Raw genomic sequence first — 9,954 nt, 5'->3', positions numbered from 1 at the left:
AATCAATTTTCAAGTGTAACTTGTCACAAACAACCGCAAACTATAATATTAATATATTTCTACAATCAATTATTGATCACAATATGACTACTCTGTTATTAAATATCATGTAATAACACAATAGTGTAAGTCTAATATTATAAATAATCATGTTATATTTGTTCATTATATGCATATAATTACTGCATGTTTAGTTAAACTATAAAAACTATATTTATAAACAAATCTTAACACATATATTTGTAACACAAGTTCTCTGTCATATATCTCAATAGGGACTAGGGAGATACGTAGACATGCTTGAATATCACTTTACTGGAATGAATAATATAGGCATCGTTAACTGCTAAGAGTAGAATCACTTATGGAATAGCATTACGTTTACATATCATTACTTGGATCATGCTCAAAGAAAGAAGGATTAGCCTTAACATACCTGAGTCGATTCTCTTGACAATTCCTCTAACACACGTCTTTTGCGACAAAATACGGAACAAGTCGTATGAAAAGCTCGAAGCAATCACGTTGCTATGCAAAGAAAATCTTGGCCGAAACCTTTCCTTAAGAGCTTAGCAATAACGTTGCTATTTGAAAAATGAGTTAACTTTGCTATGAAATCTCGGTTTGAATTTTTGGCTAAAGACATCACGTTGTAGTGTTTTTGTAGGAATGTGTAGGAAATTGGTAAGAATTCACGTTGCTAATATGTAAAACTTCATATCTGATTGTAGTATGTGTAAGGGATTGAAGGAATTTGATCGTAGTGTCTTGTATTCAAGATATCAAAAATGAAGTGTTATGTAATTACTTAGGTTATAAGACTTGTCCTAGTCTTGCCACCTAGACTAATGACTTAAGAGTCATTCATAGGCTTAGAGGGGTGCTGCCACGTGGGGGTGGGGAAATTTAATCTTTATCCAACTTATTAGTTAATTAGGTAATATCTCATTACCCGATAATTAACCAATTACCCGCATAATTAAGAATTATCTCAAATTACTTAAAATACTACTATTAAAATATTAATAAATTATGGTACCATATAAAATCAATACATACACTATTATTTCATTAAAACATCCATGTAAAAATACATATATTTTTTCAACTTCTAATTTTTTCCTAATCTCATATAAAGAGTACAAATTTTCGTACGCTTAATTCTTAAAATAGTAAAAAGATAACCTTTTTTTTCTTGTCAGAAAATAATTTCTCTCTTTACAATAAAGAAAATCTCATAAACTTTCTCATATTCTCTGTATAATTTAAAGCATATTCGAAAGTAGTAATATTAATAACTATATAAAATCATATTTTTCAAACCTTCTTTTACAAAAATGTTTCACTCAAAATATAATATCAAATGTATATAACGGTATCAAGGTTATTAAATTTACGGGGTATTACAATAACATAGTCACAAATCCTTTATAACCTCATTAATGGTCTTAATCCCTTCAAGCACATATGGATTACTACGACTCATCCTAATATTAAAGTACGGGATGTAACACTGAGGACGGTCTGGACCAACTCTGCACTACTTCAATCTTCTTCGGATCTACCTTGATCCCTTCGCACGAAAATATATGACCCAAAAATCCTACTGAATCAAGCGAGAATTCACACTTTGAAAATTTTGCATATAACTTCTTTTCTCTCAAAGTCTAAAGAACAGTCCTCAGGTGCTGCTCATGATTCTCCCGACTCCGGAAATACACCAGAATGTACACAATGGTGTAAGAATCAAGATAGGGCTGAAATTAGGGTTGTGCTTAATTTGGTAAATACTGAATTACCGTACCGAAACCGAAAATTTTAGTATTCGGTATTCAATATTTTGGTATTCGGTATGGTATTTGGTTTAAGTTTTAAAAAAAATTGATATTAGGTATGGTATTTGGTATTTTAAAATAAAATACCGAAATATCGATACCGTACCGAAATATATATTATATTACACAATACATATTTTATTAATTATAACATAAATATAAGAAATCTAAAATTTTACTTTTCTTTATTCTCTAAGTTCATCAATTAACTATAAGCAAGTAACAAGATATTTCTCTAAGTTTTCTCTCTCTAGGTTGGTATTTGCTGGTTTTGGACAAAACTTTTGTCAATAACCGTTTTTAGTTTTGTACTTTTGAATACTTTAATTAAGAATATTACCGTCTATGACTTTATGCACTAGTTAGTATTCATACCGAATAAACCGAAATTACCGAACCGAATAAACTGAAACCGAAAGGATAAAAATCGAACCATACTGAATTTAATTAGGTATGGTATTGGTATAGCATTTTACGAAATCTAATACCGAAAATACCGAACCCAAATATCTAAATATCGTACCGTACCGACCGACGAATACCCCTAGCTGAAATACACTGTTCATCAAGTACATAAATGTTTTTGGGGCATTGGTCAGCCCAAATGACATTACAATGAACTCATAATGACCATATCGAGTCCTAAAAGCAGTTTTCGGGATATCTGGCTCCCGAATCTTCAACTGATGATAGCATGAACGCAAGTCGATCTTAGAGAACACTCCGGCACCCTGAAACTGATCAAATAGGTCATCAATACGAGAAAATAGATACCTATTCTTCACTGTAACCTTGTTCAACTGGCGGTAATCAATACACATCCGCTTAGAACTATCTTTCTTCATCACAAATAAGACAGGAGCACCCCAAGACGAAACACCGGGCCGAAAAAAACCCTTATCAAGTAGCTCCTGTAACTGCTCTTTTAATTCTTTCAATTCTGTCGGGGCCATATGATATGGTAGAATAGAAATGGGCTGAGTGTCCGGTAACAAATCAATGCCAAAGTCAATATCCCTGTCGGGTAGCATATCCGGAAGATCTGCTGGGAATACATCGGGAAAGTCCCTTACTACCAGAAATGACTCCACAGTAGGAGTATCAATACTAACATCTCTCATATAGGCCAGGTACGCATCACACCACTTCTCAACCATTCGCCGAGCTTTAAGAAATGAAACAACCCTGCTAGGAACATGATCCAAGGTACCTCTCCACTCTAGCCGCGGTAGACCTGGCATAGCCAACGTCACCGTCTTGGCGTAATAATGAAGGATAGCATGATAGGGCGACAACCAGTCCATGCCCAAAATAATATTGAAATCCACCATACTGAGCAATAATAAATCAGCTCTGGTCTCAAAACCACTGATAACAATCAAACATGTTACACCCTATATTTTTGTACGTGAAACTACATCGTAAGTCAATTGATGTAAGCTTGAAAATGAGATCCTCTTTGAAAGTATATAAAGTGATTTAGTGAAGTTACGTCCCATTTTTCGCAAGCCTTTAAGAGTTATCATTCGGGGACAAATTTTTTTAATGAGAAATGTTGTTACACCCCGTACTTCAGATATCACTGTCATTATAGGATTATCTTATGTAAGCTCAAAAAGGATGAAATCCTTCTACAAGGATAAGAAAGGTTTACCGAAGTCTTAAGTAAGTTGGAGATGGATATGAGACTTGTTAATCATAATTTAAATGAGTTTAAAGTCATGATATGACTATATATGATATTTGGATATGATATATAAAGTTTGGGAAAAGTTGGATGTAAGTTACGGAAATATTGAGCTAAGATTTGTTTTGTAATGAGCCGTTTTGAGAAATTAATTCGTAAGCTTTATGAAGGTATTTGAACCTAGTTTCCAACGGTCAAAACTATTTATTCATACGATATTGGGGTAGAGAAATATGAATTTTAAAGTAGGGTCGCCAAGTCACGTCGCCGCACTTCGGAGAAACTGGTAGGTTTATAGACTAAATTGCGAGACAGTTTTCTCCCAATATATTGAGAGTTATAGGTAGATAATTATATGAAATTAAAGACCCATGTGTCTAGTTTCTAACTCTGTAAACCGTTCATCAATACGACATCGGTGTAGAGACACATTTGCATTTTTGCGAGACTGCGCAGGAGACCCCTATGGGACCTACTTGGCCGGGGCCCGACCTTCACTTATTCTTATCTCGTTTTTGAGATGAGCTTTGCTCATTTTTCGTTCTATTTCCAGACTCACACTCTCCAAACCCTCCCAATTAGCTGCCCAAAGGCTCCAAACAAATTCCAAAGGAATACACCATAATCAAACATAAAGTTAGCCTAAGTGAAAAAGAGAGTCTCTATAGTGTTGTGATGTGATTAAGGGTGGTTGTAAGATAAGGGAAGTTTTGGTTCGAGTTTTTTCAGATTATTTAAGGTATGTATAACACCCTATTTCTTGGAATTAATCTTATCTATGTGTTGGTTAAGTTATTGGATGAAGATTACAATATAACACTTGAAAAGGGAAGAATTGTTGTTATCTTTTCCCCCAGGCCGACTTTCACTTTCGCGAGGCCTCAATCGTGAACGCATAACTTTGCCCCCCGAACCTTCGGGAATGCGTGCCCTCAGTCACGAACGAGAAGCACAAAATGGGCCAGTCCAAATTTTCCCTTCGCGAACGCATGAGTCCCTTTGCGTTCGCGAAGAACAACATCAGTACGAGCATACCAGTAGCAGAAACCCAGCCAAACTTGGTCCGAAACCACCCTGAAACACACCCGAGGCCCCCGGGACCTCAACCAAATATACCAACATGTCCCAAAATATCATACGAACTTAGTCAAAACCTCAAATCACATTAAATAACGCTAAAAACACGAATCATACATCAATTCAAGTATAATGAAACTAACAAATTCCAACTTCTACATTCGATGCCGAAACCTATCAAATCAAGTCCGATTGACCTCAAATTTTGCACACAGGTCATAAATGACATAACAGGCCTATTCAAAATTTCAGAATCGGATTCTGACCCTGATATCAAAAAGTCAACTCCCCGGTCAAACTTCCAAGCTTAAATTTCTATTTTAGCCATTTCAAGCCTAATTTAACTACGGACTTCCAAATAATTTTTCGGACATGCTCCTAAATTCAAAAGTACCATACGGAGCTATTGAAATCATCAAAACTCTATTACGGGATCGTTTACATACAAGTCAACATCCGGTCAATAACTTTTAACTTAAATTTTCATCCTTGAGACTAAGTGTCTCAATTCATTCCGAAACCTCACCGGATCCGAACTGACCACTCCGGAAAGTCACATAACACTATAAAGTATAAAATGAGCAGTAAATGGGGGAACGAGGCGGTAATACTCAAAACGACCGGCCGGGTCGTTACAAATTGAATTTAAACTCCATTGACAACCATTAGCAAACTTCAAAACTTTTAATTCGAAAATTGGGTTCGATTCAATCGATATTTGTTTGGATTGAGTGTTGTTGCAAATGATTGGGAATACTATTTGGATTTTATATCTCAATTTTGAGAGAATTTGGTGAAGATTCGAGGTGGTCGTATTTCATATTGAACCTCGAAAAAGAAGACATAAACAAATTGTATATATTTTGTATGTCGAGTGTAGAAACAGTATATAAAATATCTACAACTTACATAATTGTATACAACTTGTATGTAAAATGTATGTAAATTGTTGTTTTTAACCGGATTTTATGTAAAAAAATGTGTATTTAAGTTGTAGATAAGTTGTTGATAAATTGTAGACTGTGACCGAATTTGTATATATTTTGTAAAAAACTTTAGTTACCTTTTATAAATATGAAAACTTAGACAAACCGGGTAAAAAAGTTTAAAATCTCGTATATATACGAAAAAGTCTTTTAACTAATAATTCAGCCATGGTGTAATGGTGTTATTCAAAACCCGAGGGTGTAAATGTAATTTAATGCCTCCACTTACAATTTTCGTTAATTATGACAGGTTTGAAGTTTGAACTCTAAATATAATTAGCGCATCGTTCTTCAAAAGTCGATTCTGCAGCAAAATCCTTTCTCCTCCATTTTGGCGATTTAGGGTTTGGTTCTTTCTCCTGAAATGGCAAGCTCTCTTTCTCTCTTTCATCTCCCAGTATCATTCTACTGCGAACATATGTGTTATATGAATTGCATCATTCAGTAACTCTTTTTGTAATTCCTAATTAATTGTGGAAACAACAAATTTATGATCTTTATGATTCCTTGCAGGCTGATTCTCCTCGCAAAAGGTACAAATCTTTTTCTCTAGCTAAGTTCCATATCTGTCTTATTTTTTTGCTTTATATTCGTTGAAGCGCCTTGCTCCCCCTCCGTGTTAACGTTCGTTAATTGCAATTTTTTTTTGCGTTAGGGTTTTTCATCTGTCTTTTCTGATTATTTTTTCTTTTTTGTTTGTTGTCCTTGTGAAGGGTGAATACATGACTAATTTTAGAGGCTCTCGTATGTGTATATATGACTAGTTTGTCTATTTCTTACCAAATTGTCTCAAGTTGACAAACTTTTAGCTGGTTAAGGCAAATTATCTATTAATTTAAGCATATGTAGCTCATTTTTTCTGTGTTAATGAGCTACATAGACAAATTTTAAAAAAAAATGGCAAGCATATGTAGCTCTTTTCCCCCCCCTGATTATCAAATTAAAAAACAACAACAATGTGATCATTTATCAGGGATTAGCGGTAGCAAGTCATTCATACATTTCTTTTGCAATGGCAAATAAGGTTCAACTTAAAGCAAAAATTTCCAGGGATCATACGAATGAAGTGTCTCACTATATGGTCTTCATAGGTCCTCAGACATATTGAATAAAATGATTTTCGGCTAGGTCTTTCTTGAGTTTTGTGTGTGATCACGATAGAAAGTCAATCTATGGATCAATCGTTACGAAATCTTTATAAGTATAATTGCTAAGCATGTTTCCGGAGACATATATTCACAGTCTTAGTAATGCATCTTTATTATCTTTTTTGTACACAAGTAAAATCTCCAATGCATTTTCTTTTAAGGCATCAACTTTAGTTGTATTAATTTTCATGGAAGTTTTATGAGCTACATATGCTTGCAAAAGATGCCATCGTTACTCAAGGAACCATCTTAAAGACACATGTCATTGTTGTCAATTTTTTTTGAGGGTTCAACTGATTAGGACTGAACTGGCTCGATGTTGTATTTTCTGGAATCCCCAGGTATTCCCGCTCTCCTTCTCCTTGGGATGAAAAGTCAAGATCTCACTCTCGCTCTCTATCAAGGTCTAGATCCCGATCCAGATCATGGCCAAGGCCAAGAGGAAGATCCAGGTCCAGAAGTCAAGGAAGGTTGAGTGGATTTTTAGCTTTACTCCACCTTCTTTATGTTAACAGCTTCTTTTGGGTTACTCTGATTTTCTCCTCCATGAGTTATTTAGGGCTGAAGTTTCTAATCCTGGCAACACACTCTATGTGACTGGATTATCTACAAGGGTCACTGAAAGGGACCTTGAGGAGCATTTCTCAAAGGAAGGAAAGGTTGGTTTTTGGTTTACATATTAGCAAGTTGTTTTCTGATTCTTCTGGTTCTGTTTCTGCCATGTTTCTGTGCTCATACCAAGGTTTTCTCTCTTTCAACATCATCGGTATTGTATCTACTCTTTATAATGAAAGTTTTTTCATTTATGATGATAATCTCAGCAACAACCAGTTTTTTTTTTTTTGAGTTTATTGTATGAGCAAAGTCTTGTCAATGCATTTGTTGAGACATTGATGTGTTGTGGCATTTTGGCTGGAATCATTTCTCATTGTTCATACTTTTAAGACTTGCTGTTGAAGTTTCTCTTTTACTTTCTGTTGACTAGGTGAAGTCAGTTTTTCTGGTTGTGGAGCCCCGTTCTCGTATCTCTCGTGGTATTGCTTTTATAACAATGGATAGTCTTGAGGATGCTAATCGCTGCATTAAGAACCTTAACCAGTCTGTCCTTGAAGGCCGGTACATAACAGTGGAGAAGGTGAGTTACTTCTACCTTGATTGGTGAACCATGTTCTGTTGGGTTGCTTATCTGTTTTCTTGACTTGGAGGTTTTCTGGCTATATTCAGAAGACATTACCTCAGCTGTGTTGGCAGCAATCAAAGATGATCAGTTCTTCCCTTGCAACATTATATTCACTCAGCTTGATCAATGGCCTGCTAAAACAGCTTTTCACATGCATCTCATCAGCTAAACATAGCAACTATAGTGCCCAACAACTATACAACCTCAGCAAATACTTTCAACTCAACTAATCAACGGTCATTATCAACTTTACTGTACGACTAGCGTGATATTATATTTCTTAGTATTCTTCATCAAAGATATAACATTTCTCAGTAATGGACATTGTTATGTGCTTCTGCCGCCTTCCTCGCCATTATCTCCAGATATGGAGAGGTACTAAAAAGACTTTGATTTTTGTTGCCAGATTAGTTGAATGTAATGTTCTGCAATTACAGGGAGCACATTTCCTATTCCTGTTTGTTCTGGATGTAGACATCATATCAGATTTTAGAGACTAAGACGATATATCTGTTTTTCAGTCTTGAAGAAAATGCCGATGATTCGGAAATGTTATATTTCTTCCATTACAAGGAGTACATTATCTAGAATACAGTATTCGGTTAAGATAACCCATTTGTTCCTGTATGTCAACAAGTTCATTTTACATAATGAGATAATATATTTATTTTCCAGTCTCGTAGAAAATGCCCAAGGACTCCAACACCTGGTCATTATCTTGGACTTGAGAGCACACAGGGTGATGGTAAGCTTCTGATGCTATTTAAGTTCGTATTCTTTCTGGCTAAATTATGGAATCTCTGAAGTTTTCACTGCTTTGGCCGAAGGTTATCGTGGTGATCGTGGTAGGTATCGCGGCCGTGATGACTATGGGTATCGAAGACCTCCAAGGCGCTCGCCATATAGAGGTGTACGAGGTTATTCTCCTAGGCGCTCTCCATGTGCTGGAAGGTCAAGACGTATGCGATCCCGGTCACATTCTCCTTATGAGAGGAACTATCATCGTGGTTCTAGATAGGGGTTTCACAAGGCATATCTGGTCAACTCTTTGGCGATGAAAACTGCTTGTAAGGATCTATAAGTTTGATGTGGACTAGAATTGAGGGTGTAAGGTGTTACAGTAGCAGTGAATGAATGTTGTACTTGTATGTGTGATGTGCCTGTCACCTATCCCTATCATTAGCTTATACCTTGAATGTCGATAAAGCTGTAATCTTTCTGAAGCTTTAAGTAGGCATTATGACATTCCTGGTATTGATGTATCTACTCTCCTTCGTTACATGTCATTTTGTTGTTGGCGTGGACTTAGCGGTGGTTTAAGAAATCTGTTGGTTCAATTTCTTTTGCTTAGTGACTTTCTGACTTGATAACAGGGTGAAATTAATTATCTCGTTACTCAATTACTTGTAGTTATGATCGTTCTGCTTGAACATTTCTCATTATATTCATCGTCTTTTAACAAAATGTCTATGGTTTTGGCGTCGTTGAGGTGGGTTGCCAAGATTCTTTTCTGTGGCATGTACACGGGTGGTTGGAGGTTGGAGCATAAGCGGGATTATCAACCTGTGTGTATGCAATTTTACCCCTGAGCTTGCGACTTGGATTACTACTTGATGGGAGTTGGGGTTGGACGAACACTGCAATGAGAAATTGTGCAAAAAGCTATCTAAATTGTACTGTAAAGATATGTGGTATTGCATCTGAAAACACGTGTAATCCACTTAATAGGACAACTAAGAATGTCCTTATTGCCCTTACAAGTATTGATCTAGCAATTTCTATGTAGGGGTATATTTATTATTTGCTCAAACCACATCAGCTTCATCTTCCCCGAGCAGTCATCTACTAACAAAAAAATTCATTTCTCCAAACAGCTATCACTGCTCTCTTCTCCTTCCATTCTCTAACCTTGGCTGCTTCCTCTGTTCCTCTCAAGCTCTTTTTCTTCATTTATTCACCTGTATGAATTCTTATTTTGGGCATTTCCCTTTTTCTCTGTGTGTCTTTTGCTTTCTGGTTTATCTATTTTAAAGTTTTCTGA

The 9,954-nt window shown here is 35.8% G+C and overlaps 1 protein-coding gene across 13 annotated transcripts; it reads left to right on the top strand.

Annotated features, from left to right (window-relative positions):
• Positions 1-5,830: 5,830 nt before the first annotated feature.
• LOC107780634 (serine/arginine-rich splicing factor SR45a-like) lies at positions 5,831-9,157 on the top strand. 13 transcript variants are annotated; one of them, XR_001646870.2, is made up of 8 exons: positions 5,831-5,952; positions 6,099-6,118; positions 7,075-7,203; positions 7,293-7,392; positions 7,719-7,868; positions 7,958-8,149; positions 8,589-8,658; positions 8,741-9,157. XR_001646870.2 is itself a non-coding variant. In XM_016601194.2 (7 exons), the coding sequence occupies exons 1-7, from the start codon at positions 5,950-5,952 to the stop codon at positions 8,929-8,931; spliced, it is 663 nt and encodes a 220-aa protein (XP_016456680.1). In that variant the 5' UTR covers positions 5,831-5,949; the 3' UTR covers positions 8,932-9,157. The 13 variants fall into 13 exon arrangements, 4 of the variants coding, with proteins under 4 accessions (XP_016456680.1, XP_075091293.1, XP_075091295.1 ...); XR_001646873.2 differs by having other exon boundaries at positions 7,939-8,149; XR_012701503.1 differs by having other exon boundaries at positions 7,958-8,288; positions 8,741-8,808.
• The last annotated feature ends 797 nt before the right edge of the window (positions 9,158-9,954 follow it).

The sequence above is a fragment of the Nicotiana tabacum genome, chromosome 17 (genome assembly GCF_000715075.1).
Source record: "Nicotiana tabacum cultivar K326 chromosome 17, ASM71507v2, whole genome shotgun sequence".
Classification (NCBI taxonomy): Eukaryota; Viridiplantae; Streptophyta; class Magnoliopsida; order Solanales; family Solanaceae; genus Nicotiana; species Nicotiana tabacum.
Note: the sequence above shows the minus strand (reverse complement) of the source record. Positions and strands in the feature narration are given on the sequence as shown.

What these genes read in the sequence shown, in the direction of transcription:
- LOC107780634 (XM_016601194.2), top strand. An exon ending in GCTGATTCTCCTCGCAAAAG is followed by an intron (nt 6,119 to 7,074) that starts GTACAAATCTTT and finishes TGGAATCCCCAG; the next exon opens with GTATTCCCGCTCTCCTTCTC. An exon ending in ATTTCTCAAAGGAAGGAAAG is followed by an intron (nt 7,393 to 7,718) that starts GTTGGTTTTTGG and finishes TCTGTTGACTAG; the next exon opens with GTGAAGTCAGTTTTTCTGGT.